Below are 14,231 nucleotides of genomic sequence, written 5' to 3' on the forward strand. Positions count from 1 at the left end.
GGTGATTGTCTCCTTCGCTTTGCAGAAGCTTTTATTTTTATGATGTCCTAATAGTTTATTTTTTGCTTATATTTTCCTCCAAGAAATGCCCACTTTTTAGAAAGATTTTATTTATTTATTTATTTATTTATTTGAGAGAGAGAATGAGAGTGAGTGAGCATGAGAGGGGAAGGTCAGAGGGAGAAGCAGACCCTCTGCCGAGCAGGAGGCCCGATGCGGGACTCAGTCCCGGGACTCCAGGGCCACGACCTGAGCCGAAGGCAGTCGCCCAACCAACTGAGCCACCCACGTGCCCTAGGAATGTCCATTTTTTAATTGTATTTTTTTTTGTTGTTGTTGAGTGTCAAGAATTCTTTATTCTGGATACAGGTGTTCTGTCAGCTCAGTGATTTTCAAATATTTTCTCGTAGTCTGTGCCTTTTTTTTTTTCTTAAAGTGTCTTTCACATAGAAAAATGATTTTGAAAAAGCCCATTTCATTGATTTTTTTAAAAAGAGTTTATTTATTTATTTGACAGACAGAGATCACAAGTAGGCAGAGAGGCAGGCAGAGAGAGAGGAGGAAGCAGGCGCCCCGCTGAGCAGAGAGCCCGATGCGGGGCTCGATCCCAGGACCCTGACACCATGACCTGAGCCGAAGGCAGAGGCTTTAACCCACTGAGCCACCCAGGCGCCCCTGATTTTTTTTTTTTAAGTTGACCATGTGTTCAGTGTCGTACCTAAAAATTTACTGGCAAATCCGGCATCATGCAGGTTTTTTCCAGAGCTTTATACTTTTATGTTTTCCCTTTAGGCCTGTGATCCATTTTGAATTAATTTTTATATAAGCTGTGAGGTCTGTGTTGAGGTTTATTCTTTTGCTTATGGGTATGCCATTGTTCTAGCATCGTTTTTCAAAAACACTCTTTGTGGAACCCTTCTGTCACAGTTAGTTGAGCGTTCTTGGGGGGTGTGACTGTAAGCTGTCCCGTTCGCTTGTCTGTGTACCTATCGCTTGCCTAACAGTAGGTTGTCCTGACTGTTGTGGCTTTATAGGAGGTCGTGAGGTCAAGTAGGGGGAGTCCCACAACGTTCTTTGTCCACACTGGTTTCACCTTGTAGCTCCTTTGCCTTTTGTCCCAAAACCCTCTGCATACTTGTTTTATGGCCTCTGTAACACCTTCTTTCCTGGCCTGAAAAGACTGGAAAGTTTTAAAAGCGTGCTTTTTATTACCCGTCTCCATATTTTGGCACTGTTTGCGGTTCAGGGAGCTCCAGCTGCTCCCTGTATGTGTTCCAGAAGATACGGGGAGGACCAGCTAGTTGTTAGCACGTGGGTGCGGACGCGGAGGGAGGAGCGTGTTGGAGATGGGGATGTTGTCAACATTGGTGTTGGCAGTAGCCGTAAAACAGGACTGTCACTTAGCAGGTGGGCACCAAGTGTGCTGGAGGTCTGATGCTGCATGGGACTTGGCTAAGAATTGTCCCCACATACCAGTGGCACCTTCTTTGGGAAGCACTGTGCTTATTTAAACACAGCGTATTCCAATTTCTTTTCTTTTCTTTTTTTTTTTTTTAAAGATTTTTTATTTATTTATTTTTCAGAGAGAGAAAGCACTATAGGGGGAGGGGCAGGCAGAGAGAGAAGCAGGCTCCCCACTGAGCAAGGAGCCCCATGCGGCATTTGATCCTACAACCCTGGGATCGTGACCTGAGCCCAAGGTAGACACAGAGAGAGTGAGCCCAGAGAGAGTGAGAACACAGGCAAGGGGAGCGGCAGGCAGAGAGAGAAGCAGGCTCCATGCCGAGCAAGGGGCCTTGATGCGGGCGTCCCCTATCCAGTTTCTTAATGGATCGGTGTGTGGGTAGATGAGTGAATTCAAAATGAAAAATGGCTCGATGACATTATTGTTTCTCTCAAAGTATAACGCAAGGTTAGGATATCATATGTGTTACCAATTGCTGTGTAACAGTCACCCAAACCTCAGTGGCTAATAGCACAATGTCTCCCACAGCTTCTCTGGGTTAGAAGTCTGCCAGCCGGGGCACCTGGGTGGCTCAGTGGGTTGAAGCCTCTGCCTTCGGCTCAGGTCATGATCCCAGGGTCCTGGGATCAAGCCCTGCATCAGGCTCTCTGGTCAGCAGGGAGCCTGCTTCCTCCTCTCTTTCTGCCTGCTGCTCTGCCTAGTTGTGATCTCTGTCTGTCAAATAAATAAATAAAATCTTTAAAAAAAAAAAAAAAGTCTGCCAGCCGAGCGTACATCTGGTTCCCTTACAGGGTGCAGTAGGGCAGTGAGCCCCTTCTAGGCTCAGTCACGTGGGAGTTGGTAGCCTCGGTGCCTTGCCACAGGCAGCTGGAACCCCCCACCCCCAGAGAGAGCAAGTCAGGGCTCCCTAGAGGGAGTGAGTCAGTAAGGGCAGCAGCACCTGTTCTGGAGGGGAGCGGGACACCAAATGGGACACGAGGAGTTCGAGATGGGCGGGGCTGCCTCCCTCGCTGGAGAAGAAGGCCTGTGTCCCACCAGGAGCCCCTCTGCGGATCTAACCGTGATGACGTTTTCCAGATCTCGTTTGAGGATGTGGCTGTGGACTTCACCTCGGAGGAGTGGCAGCTCCTTAATCCTACTCAAAAGAGCTTGTACAGAGACGTGATGTTGGAGAACTACAGCAATCTGGTTTTCTTGGGTAAGCGTGTTTGTGTATAAACCGTGTGTATCCAGTAACTGGGGGGGCTCTCAGGTTTACTGACTTGGGGGTTAAGTTTCCGATGTCACAATCGGTGCATGGGTGGTTCAGTGGTAGAATTCTCGCCTGCCGATGTCACAGATTCTGATTTCTGTGCCCACCTGACAGATTTTGGGCCGCTCGCTTTCTTATAGCCTCCATAGTAAATCTCCTCTGTGTGGAAGAGTCTGTCAGCCCGAGGAGTCGGGTCCAAGTTGTCCGTGTTTCCAACTGACAGGTTATCAAATTATCAGACCTGATGCGGTTTTCAAGCCAGAGCCGGAAGAGCCGTGGGTCATAGAAGCAGCCCCGCGTCGGACCTCGGCAGGTGAGGGGCACCCGGGTGCGTGGCGTCCGGTGCCCGCTGCATCACGGCTTTCTGACGAGAGCTGGTGTATGATGTTTTGAAGAGTTATTTGGAAATGTTATTTGTAAAAACTGTTTGAAGTTCCTGCGTCTTTAGAGTTGGCTCAGGCTGGGGACCTGAGTGCTTCCTGCGTTTTAACGAGCGCCCCGGCCCGAACTGCACGGCGGGCTGTGTCCTCCTGCGTGGAGCTGGTGGCGGCACGTTCCCCCCGCCCTGCCGCACGAGCTGGTGGCCGACATGTGGGACCTTGCTTTCCGGGACAAGGGTCCTCTTTCAGCCTCCTCGGCTCCCTTCCTCCTCTCCTGCACCCCCACTCCGCAGGCTGGGCCCTCTGCCTCCTCCTCAGGGCTCCTCACGTCCTGTCACAGGGCGCCCGCTGAGTCCTCTGTTAGTGTTCTTTCCTGCCTCTCGTTTGTCAGATTTCTGTCTTGAACCCAAAGGGAGTAGAAGGGGAATCCGTGCATATCGAGCGAAAACCGAGCACCGGGAGCCTGGTGGGGAGGCCCCGCTCTCTCCCTCGTCCGTGCGGGCGGCTCCGGGGCGCGTTGCGATGCCTCGATGTCCCTCTTCCCCAGGCTCCTCAGTGACCCGCCAAGAGTCTGCTGGGTTTAACCCCGTGGGCTGGGTTGACGTTTTCACGACATTTCTGTGGAAGAACCTCATGGTATGGCAACGTCTTATCCGTTCTTCTTTGTTTTCAATTCCTGTGCCCAGAAGTCAGGGCTGCCTCCCTTAGAACTAGTGTCTTCACATGTTTCATCCATTTTTCTCCGCACGTGAGCCTGTGGTTATCATACCCTTACCACGGAGACCCGGTGCCGCTGCTCAGTCGGAGCCCTCTCTCCCCCCGGCGAGAGCGACTCCCGGCCTCCCGGAGATCTCTGGCCACCAGTGTTGTATTCGAGGAGCCCTGGCCCTGGTCAGGGGTTACCTGGAATTTTTCACCAGTTTTTAACCATTAGGTCGTAACAGTTTTCCCCCCACGTATTAAGATGGCAGGTGACTCGCTCTTCTCTTCTCCCCGTAGCACTTATGGTGTGTGATTATTAAATGTCTCATTAGTGGAGTGTTGTGGGGCCGGGTAAGGCGGGGCTTTTCTTCTTTATATCCGTTAGTGCAACGCTCTTCACCTCCCAGTGTCTCGGCTCACCCTAGGAAATACTTCACATGACTGAGGTCTAGGTACCATTCACAGGGATGATTCGGTCCGGGTATGTGCACCTTAGAAAATACTGTCTGCGAAGGTAGACGTTTGTGTTCACGCATTAGTTTGGCATGACCGCTGTCCCGTGGGACGAAAGGAACCGAGTGAAAGGGTCATGAAGCAGCCTTGCGGGAGCAGAGGTTTTAACGCAGAAGGAAATGGAGAACTATTTATTCCGTCACTCAGTATTTGAACAGAAAGTGTTTGTATTAAAATGCAGAGTTCTTTATGAAGATTCATGATACAGGAAGGAAGCGCGTTAGAAGCGTAGTTGTGAGTGCACAGTGTTCTCCGTGCACTGAGGCCTCACTCCCTGCATGCGCTGGGGTACGTCACTGAAATACAGACCCCTCCCTGCCCTCAGGTCTGCATTCTAGTGGGGGACACAGAAGTAAGGTGATCGCCTGTTTGATAAGTGCTAGAAAGGAAATAAACAGGATATCGTTACGCTCCCTTGAAATGATGTTTACACTTGAATGAGCCCCGTTGAAAGCTGGGAAGAGCCAAAAAGGAGGAGCGGCCGAGCTGTCTGTCGGGGCGCCTGGCGGGCTCCATTGTTAAGCCTCTGCCTTCTGCTCGGGTCATGATCTCAGGGTCCTGGGATCGAGCCCTGCAACGGACCCTTTGCTTGGCGGGAGCCTGCTTTTCCCTCTCCCACTCTGCCAGTTTGTGTTTCCTCTCACTGTCTCTCTCTCTGTCAAATAAATAAAATCTTAAAAAAAAAAAAAAGGAGCAGCCATTGCACAGGTCTGGAGGCAGAAGAGGCCTTTGGGATCAGAGGGATGCGAAGGAGCTCAGTGTGGCTGAGCAGCTGCGAGCGACAGGCGCGAGAGGAAGGCGGAGCAGTTGGAAGAGACCAGTGCATGTTTGCACATTTGAGCCATGGTAAAAGCTTGCATTTATCAGAGGGTTTTGGGTTTTTTTTTTTAAGATTTTATTCATTTGACAGAGAGAGAAAGATCACAGTTGGCAGAGAGGCAGGCAGAGAGGGAGGGAGAAGCACGCTCTCCGCCGAGCAGAGCCCGATGTGGGGCTCCATCTGAGGACCCTGAGATCATGACCTGAGCTGAAGGCAGAGGCTTAACCCACTGAGCCACCCAGGCGCCCTTTAAAGGGTTTTTTTTTAAGCAAGGGGGTAAAAAGCCTGATCACATTTTCTAAAGCTCACTGGCTCTCTGGAAACTAGAATTGAGGGGGAGCAAGGCTGGAAGAAGGAATATTAGTTTGAAAACTAAAGTGAAATGTAGGCAGTGTGGACCAGAGTGGGACAGAAAGAAGTGGGTTCACCCGTGCCTGGCCCTGCGTAATACCTGTAAGCGACACACTCGCTTTCCAGAATGACAAGATTTTTGTTTCCTTTCCTTTTTCTCTTTTCTTTTCTTTTATTTTTTGGAGAGAGAGCAGGGGTGGGGTGCAGAGGAGAGGAAGAGAGGGAGAAACGGAATCCCAAGCAGACTCCCTGCTAAGCACAGAGCCTGACACAGGGTCAGCTCCCAGGACCCCGAGATCATACTCTGAGCTGGAACCAAGAGTCAGACGTTCAACTGACTGAGTCCCCCAGTGCACCAAGATTTTGTAATTCTTTTTTTTTTTTTTTTAAGATTTTATTCATTTATTTGACAGAAATCGCAAGTAGGCAGAGAGGCAGGCAGAGAGAGAAGGAGAAGCAGTTTCCCCACTGAGCAGAGAGCCTGATGCGGGGCTTGATCCCAGGACCCTGAGATCATGACCTGAACCGAAGGCAGAGGCTTAACACGCTGAGCCAGCCAGGTGCCGCAAGATTTTTAAATTCTTAAATATTTTTTGATACAGTTGAACTACTTGAATATTATTTTATGTTATTTATTTATTTATTTTTTTAAGATTTTATTTATTTATTTGGCAGAGATCACAAGTAGACGGAGAGGCAGGCAGAGAGAGAGGAAGGGAAGCAGGCTCCCTGCTGAGCAGAGAGCCCGATGCGGGGCTCGATCCCAGGACCCTGAGATCATGACCTGAGCCGAGGGCAGCGGCTTAACCCACTGAGCCACCCAGGCGCCCTATTTTATGTTATTTATTTACTTGTATGTATATTAATTTTTATTTCTCATTTTGATTTTAATTTAAATTTTTCATTTCTTTTTTTTTTTTTAAGATTTTATTTATTTATTTGACAGACGGAGATCACAAGTAGGCAGAGAGGCACGCAGAGAGAGAGGAGGAAGCAGGCTCCCTGCTGAGCAGAGAGCCCGACGTGGGGCTCGATCCCAGGATCCTCGGATCATGACCTGAGCCGAAGGCAAAGGCTTTAACCCACTGAGCCACCCAGGCGCCCCTAAAATTTTCATTTCTTTACTCAGATTTCATGAAACCATTTTTTATACACTTCAGGGGGACTTCACACTTAAACGTCTGCATATGACTCTTGCTTTTATTTTTATTTTTATTTTTTTAAAGATTTTATTTATTTATTTGACAGACAGAGATCACAAGTAGGCAGAGAGGCAGGCAGAGAGAGAGAAGAGGAAGCAGGCTCCCTGCTAAGCAGAGAGCCCAATGCGGGGCTCGATCCCAGGATCCTGGGATCATGACCTGAGCTGAAGGCAGAGGCTTTAACCCACTGAGCCACGTAGGCGCCCCTGACTCTTGCTTTTATTTATTTTATTTATTTTTTTTTATACTTTATTTATGTATTTGACAGAGATCACAAGTAGGCAGAGAGGCAGGCAGAGAGAGAGGAGGAAGCAGTCTCCCTGCTGAGCAGAGAGCCTGATGCAGGGCTTGATCCCAGGACCCTGGGATCATGACCCGAGCCGAAAGCAGAGGCTTTAACCCACTGAGCCACCCAGGCGCCCTGACTCTTGCTTTTAATCTCCAAGCTTTTTCTCAGTCTTTTTCATCTCAATGAATAGTATTAATATCTCTACTCACTTAAGCTCCAGACACTGAGTCCTTTTATTCTCTATATCAGCAGCTCTAGTTGGTTCTTTTTCTGAAATTCTGAGATGTCTGAGAATTAGGTAAGTCTCCACCCCACACGCGCGCACACACACACAAAATCATGCAGAAAAGAAGTATTTGCCTTATATTTGAGTTCTTGCCAAATCTTTTGACTTGCAGGGTACCTCCTGGGAATATTGGCTCACAATTACTAGTAAAGATTATTGTAAGGTAAACAGACTTTCACTTTAAAATAGCCGATAAATGACCATGTTGTGGAAACCACAAACAGTTGTACTTACTGGGTCCTGAAGAGTCTGTCCTAATGTGTTATGCACAGGCTTCTTGTGGTTTGGAATGATTTGCACAGGTAGGATTACATATAGATTCATTATAGATTACAGATTGAGTTAAAATATAAAAAAAAAACAAATAAAACTGGCTAGCAAGAAGGAGCCTTTATGGGGAAGTCAGTGATAGCTGTGTTTCGGGAGACAGCCTTGAACCAGAATGTTCTTCAGCTGTGACGATCATACAGGAACCTACTGTTTCTTGTCTTTCGAATGACAGCTCGATAGCCTGTATTTGCTCTGTATTCAGTATTTCTGCCTTTGTAGCACTCAGCAGTGTGTGCCAGTCCTTTTCTGTGTGCGGGCTGTTCCTAGCGTTTGCTGCACCTGGAGGCCCCTGGCGCGGGGCGTGCTTACCCATGCTCTTCCCTCGTCTTCCCTCTGGACGTACAGCAGATAATCACATTAGTGATTATAGTCTCTCCAGTGTTTGAGTATAAATTGCTCATGGTCACTGCTCCTTGAGTGGATTTCATCTTTTCTCATTTAAAAATTCATGTTTCTAAGCACTTGTAACTTTTAAATGTTTTCATTTCTGTTTAAACATTTTTTTTTTTTGCTTTTATTTAAATTCCAGTTAGTTAACATATGGTGTCTGTCAGAATTTCTAAAGTCCAGTAAGTAGATATTATATTTGGGGGGGTTTTTGTGTTTTGTTTTGTTTTAATTGGGATCCTAGGCTCATTTCAGTTTTATTCAATGAGTATAATCATTGGGAGATTTACACAGTATGATTCATTTGTTTCCTTTTTAGAAGAAGTCTGGCTAGATAACAGTCTCAAAATGTGGCACCAGGATAATCAAGACAAGCTTAGAAGTGTGGAGAGAGGCCATGAATATGATGTTTTTAGGAAAATATTTCATTCAAGCATTAACTTTGTTCATTTAGCAATGAGACCCCATAAACGTGGCTCAGGTGAAAAAAGTTTGAAACATCCTTTTGAGTTTCTTATTCCAAAAAATAACCGTGGAAGAAAGAAACCTGATGAGCTCAATAAGAAATATTTATTGTATATCAAAGCTGATAGAACCCATGGTGGAGAGCCATACTGTGATTGCAGTAAATGTAGGAAGGCTAGCAGGACAGGGTCATGGCCCCGTGCAAACCGCAGAACACACACAGGAGTCCACTTGTGCGTGGACTGCGGCAACGTTTTCAGTAAGAAGTCACAGCTCATCGTCCACCAGCGGACGCACACGGGAGAGAAGCCCTACGGCTGCAGCAATTGCGGGAAAGCCTTCTCCCAGAAGTCCTTGCTCACTATTCATCAGAGGACGCATTCAGGAGAAAAACCATATGGGTGTGGAGAATGCCAGAAAGCTTTCAGTAGGAAGTCCCTGCTCATTTTACACCAGAGGACGCACACGGGAGAAAAGCCCTATGGCTGCAGCGACTGCGGGAAGGCCTTCAGCAGGAAGTCGCAGCTCAAGAGACATCAGAGAACCCACACGGTGGAGAAGCCCTATGGCTGCAGCGACTGCGGGAAGGCCTTCTCCCAGAAGTTAAAGCTCATTACCCACCAGAGAACTCACACCGGGGAGAAGCCCTATAACTGCAGTGATTGTGGGAAAGCCTTCTTCTGGAAGTCACAGCTGATTACACATCAGAGGACTCACACAGGGAAGAAACCGTATGCCTGTACTGAGTGCACAAAAGCCTTCAGCAGGAACTCACTACTCATCAGGCATCAGAGGATCCACACGGGGGAGAAGCCCTACGAGTGTGGCGAATGTGGCGAAGCCTTCATCAGAAAACCACAGCTCATCAAGCACCAACTGACGCACACGGGAGAGAAGAACTATCAGTGCGGTGACTGTGAGGAGGCGTTCTTTAAGAAGTCAGAGCTACTCCGCCATCAGAAGACTCACTTGGGGGAGAAACCCTATGGATGTGTCGAATGTGGAAAAACCTTCTTTGGGAAGTCCCAGCTCCTAACACATCAGAGAACTCACACTGGCGAGAAGCCGTATGAATGCGGTGAGTGCGGGAAGGCCTTCACCCAGAAGTCCAGCCTGATTTCACACCAGAGGACGCACACAGGGGAGAAGCCCTATGAGTGCACAGAGTGTGGGAAGACCTTCAGTGAGAAGTCAAGCCTCATTCATCACCAGAGAACCCATACTGGAGAGAAACCCTTCGAATGTAGTGAGTGTAGGAAAGCTTTTGCCTGGAAGCCACAGCTTCTTAGGCATCAGAGAATTCATACAGGGGAAAAACCTTATGAATGCAGTGAATGTGGGAAAGCCTTTGTTCAGAAAGTGCAGCTCATTAAGCATCAGAGAAATCACACAGGAGAGAAAACCTACGGGTGCAGTGAGTGTGCAAAAGCCTTCTTTGAGAAGGCACAGCTCATTATCCATCAGAGAATTCACACAGGGGAGAGACCCTATCAATGTGGTGAATGTGGGAAGTCTTTCACTAGAAAGTCTCACCTTATGAGGCATCAGCGAATTCACACGGGAGACAAATATGCTGGGTGTGGTGAGTGTGGGACCGCCTTCAGCAGGAAGTCACAGCTCATGCTTCACCAGAGGACTCACATACTCTAGAAACAGCGTTATGCCGTGAATGTGGGAAATCTGGCGTCTGATGTCGCCTTTTGATGTGTCCAAGGACACACACGCAGGAGCAACCCTGTCAGTGCCCTGGGAAGGCAGGTCTCACCCAATTCAGAGAGGGAATTTGTTTAAGTAGACAGTGTAAGGGAGCCTTCTCCCAGAACACACAGCTTATCACCCATTGATGACTTAACGTGGAAGTCTTAGCAGTATCGTGTAGCAGACCTTGTAGTCAGAAGTGACAGCTCGTTGTTAGAGGACCTACACTCGAGGGGAAACTGGACTGCTGTAAAAACCAAGCAAGAGGTTTCATCAAGAAAGGATAACTCACAGTACACTAGAGGGTATATACACAAAGGAAATGCTGAATCGCCTGAGCTGGAGATTTCCGTGTGGGGGAGAGGGCCTAATGGGAAGAATTTTGATAAGTGTGATCCTATTGAAAGAATCCTATAACGTTGTGTTTGTTGTATATAAGTTATTATGGAAATGGTTATTTTAAAATGGTAGATGTGTTTTAAGTATGAAAACTTCTGCTTTCTGCTGTGTTGGTACGGCAAGAACCAGATTGACTCCCCTGCCTTCAGCAGTTAGAGACTGTAAAATGTATGTGAAAGAATGGTTGAGAGACCTATGGCAAGCAGGTGTCTGTGATCCCCGGCAGAAGGCGGACAGAGTGAGGTGCGCTCCCAGGCTGCCGTTCGGGGAAGGGAACACATGCGGTCTTGTCGAAGAGAGCTGCTGACTTGGCCTTTGGAGAGGCCACAGTAGCTAGAATTTATAGGGAGAGGAGAGGAGAGAGCTTTCTAGAGAGAGGGCTGCAGACACCTACAAGGAGTCCCCTTGAGTCTTTTGGCTTAGCGCTGATTGGCATGTGTGTGAAAGGAAAAGTCGTGCTGGAAAGCAGGAGGCTGAACAGGTCCCAGAAATCAGTGCCAGGCTGGGAGTAAAGTTCCCGCCAGCTAGAGTGGAAACAACTTTGAACACGTGGGGCATCAGGTAGGGTTCCCAGAAGACTATGATCTTGTGAAGGAACTAACCCTAGATTCAGAGCTGCTCTGGACCCACGATGTCTGGTATCCAGAAACTTCCTGATGCGCAAAGAAACTATGAGAATACGACTTGTAGCCAGGACAAAAATGAGCCCATAGAAGAGACATAGAAGAGACTGAAGCAGTTGGCATTGGATAAGGGTGTTTGACTAGCTTTTATGAATATAGAGGAAAACATGAACATGACAAGACCTGAAGTGGAAGGTGTATTTTCAAAACCCCAAGTGGAACTTCTCAGGATGAAAACAGTGGTAATCTGAAAATTAAAAACAAATAACAAACAAACAAAAAACCCCCACACCAACACCAAAAAACCCAACTCTGGATGGAATTAAGAACAGATGAGACACAGAAGAAGAAAAATCGATGAATTTAAGTAAGAATAAAAAAAACTAACTGTCCAACTGATGTACAGAGGTAAAAAGCCTGGGAGAAAAGAGAGGAGGGGTCCATTGTAGTGGGAGCAGGGTCCTAGCAGGAGAGGAGGGGCTGGGGAAGAGAAGTAACAAGGGAGCTGAGTAAGTGACAGCTGAAATTGTTACCCATGGGATGAAAAGTGTCACTGCACATATTCAAGGAGTTCAAAGGACCCCAAACAAGACGCACAAAAAACCCTGTTAACGGACATCATAGTCAGATGGAAGAAGAACAGTTACAAAGCACCTCGGGAGAGACAGGGCGCGCTCACAGAACAGAGTACAACGGCTCGTGGGCAGAGGCTGCTCGGGCTGCGGGGCAATGGAGTGAGTGACGACTTTGGATTACTGAGGGAAAAATAAAGCCCCCGCACCCTGGTATTTGTCTGTTACCCATCAAGAAGACCTCAAAAATGAAAGCAAAAAAAGAGGCTTTTTCAGGAGAACAAAATTAGAGAATTTATTAGCTGTAGGCTTTCCTCCAGGAAAATTTAAGTAAGTCTGGGGGCCACAGGAAAGGAATGCTGGCTGGAAATGTGGATCTACAGGAAGAAACGAAGAGTTCTGGGAGTGCTGAATATGTGGTAAATATAATAGATTTTTTTTCTCGTTTTAAAATGTTTTAAAAGGGTAATCCATTGTTTAAAGCCAAATAGTGACAGTGTGTTGTGGGTTATGATCTATTTAGAAATATATGACAAAAACAACACTTTGGATGAAGTTTCCAAAGTAGTTGAATTGACTACATCCTCCGAGTCCGAAGCCTGCTTCCCCAGGGCTCAGGGTGACTTGGATCCGTAGCAGCTGCGCACGAGTGGCCCATGTGATGGACCGGCATGTGTGCCGGCGCATCCCCGCCCTCCTCTCTCTGCTCTGCACCCCAGGGGCTGTCCCTCTAGGGTTCCTACTGAAGTGTGAACGGGGGAGATGCTAGATCGCCCGTGGGAGGAGAGAGGCTGGACCATTCATTCCCCCCACCGCCTCCCTTTCCTGGACCTTGGTTTTGGCAGAGTCTGTTGCTGTATGGCCCGGCTCCTGCGGGGCGGCCCTCCTTTGGGGCTGTAGACTCTCCCTTCTCCGCTCCCACCTCCCTCTCCTTGCCCTTCACGTGCCTCACCATCCCTGGCGGGCGTCCTTACTTCTGAACTCGTTATCTGTGAATAGTCGCTCAGTTAAATGGGCTTGAGTTAAAATTTGGAGTGCACCAGTTGTTTTCTGTGCCGTGTTAAGGTTGAGCACTTAACAGCGTTTTGAGTGCCAGTTACTGGTGCGTGTGCCTCACAGGGCACAGACTGACATCTGTCAAGATTCCCCACACGAAATGTCAGTGTTTTCTCTCTCTTTTTTTAAACCATTCCACAGAAATTATAACAAGTAACAAAGTGTTTTGTGTTTTGTGTTTTGTTTTGCTGCAAATGCCCATGGCTGCACGGATTGCCATCTGCTACGTGTCCAGTGGTCTCGCACTTAGTACTAACCCTTCTTCAGCAATAGAAGCCAAAACACTTATGAAGTCTTAGAGCTACCTCTGGATTAGCCAAGCAATTTACAGAAACACATTGGCGTTTATGTTCAATATGTATGGACAAGAAAAAAGGATAACCAGGACCTGAGTGAGGTGGAAAGGAATGGTGCCTCACAGATCCCAGTATCTCCTTTAGAAACACTGCTGGGCATACCCTCATTCCATATTCTGCTGCTTCTCTGTATAATTCATGTAATCTGTAACCCATGGACAAGATTTCCATGCCAGTAAGAATTGCCACAGAGGGTCTCTAAAGGCTCCACACCAGGGCCCATCACCAGCACGACAGTCTGGGGAAGTCAGAGTCAGGTTGAAGTGGGCTGCCTTCGAGCCTGGACGCGGCAGCCCCGTCCGTTGTCACTTGTCAGATACCTCTTAGGAAGTTCACCTTTCTTCACCCTCTCTCACCTGGCCCTCTTCTCTTGGTACCTGGGCGGCTTTTGAAGGGAAATAATTGCCCTTAGGCTACACAGCTGCATTTTCTCTCCGGGTGCGCTTGCGTTTCGGTGTGCATTTTGAACTTTTCATGCAGGTCTTCCGTTTTGTGTAACCCTGAAAGACGCCATTCACAATGTAACCTGTGCCAATAAACTTGTGTATTTCTCTGGTCCTGTCGTTAAGGAATTCTCTAGCCAATGAAATCAATGTTTCAAGGTGTGGACATGTTTCGAACATAGCACTGTGACAGTTACCTGTAACGGCTTCTCTGTAACAGGACTGTGTACTCTCTGTGTGATAGCAAAATGGTTTCCACCAGCACAGCTCTCCCCGGGACCCCTGTATTTGTCACTTAGTGAAGGGAAAGGCCACGCTCACTCTCAGCTTAGAAGACTTGATCTCGTGATGTGTGTCTGCAGCTGAGAAGCAGGCCGTGTAACATCTCATGACCAGCTCACAGCATGACAGGTAACTAAGTTACACGGTCCCGCATGTGTGAATCTGGTGATGCTGTCCGGTCATTGTTTATTTCCTTCATGGGGTCTGGGCAGTTGAGATGAGCTGTTGCTCCTTGTAGCCAGGCAGACTTGACATCTCATCGTAGAGATTGTTACTTTGAGAACACGAAGATGAAGTAAACAAGGGACCACCAACTGTATTGAATACCGAAATCACTATGCTTAGGTATTTTACAACACC

At 47.8% G+C, this 14,231-nt stretch overlaps 1 protein-coding gene across 1 annotated transcript in view; it reads left to right on the forward strand.

The window, feature by feature from the left end:
• The window catches only part of LOC111139764 (zinc finger protein 84), a 128,048-nt gene that overhangs the window by 7,782 nt on the left and 106,035 nt on the right, over positions 1-14,231 (forward strand). The window contains exons 4-6 of the mRNA XM_022492135.1: positions 2,543-2,663; positions 2,941-3,030; positions 8,297-13,703. Of these exons, the coding sequence (XP_022347843.1) occupies positions 2,543-2,663; positions 2,941-3,030; positions 8,297-10,092 (2,007 nt within the window). The 3' untranslated portion in view covers positions 10,093-13,703. Of the gene's footprint in view, positions 1-2,542; positions 2,664-2,940; positions 3,031-8,296 lie in introns of the transcript that reaches the window.

Source organism: Enhydra lutris, unplaced genomic scaffold (assembly GCF_002288905.1).
Source record: "Enhydra lutris kenyoni isolate GAN:26980312 unplaced genomic scaffold, ASM228890v2 scaffoldscaffold117, whole genome shotgun sequence".
Classification (NCBI taxonomy): domain Eukaryota; kingdom Metazoa; phylum Chordata; class Mammalia; order Carnivora; family Mustelidae; genus Enhydra; species Enhydra lutris.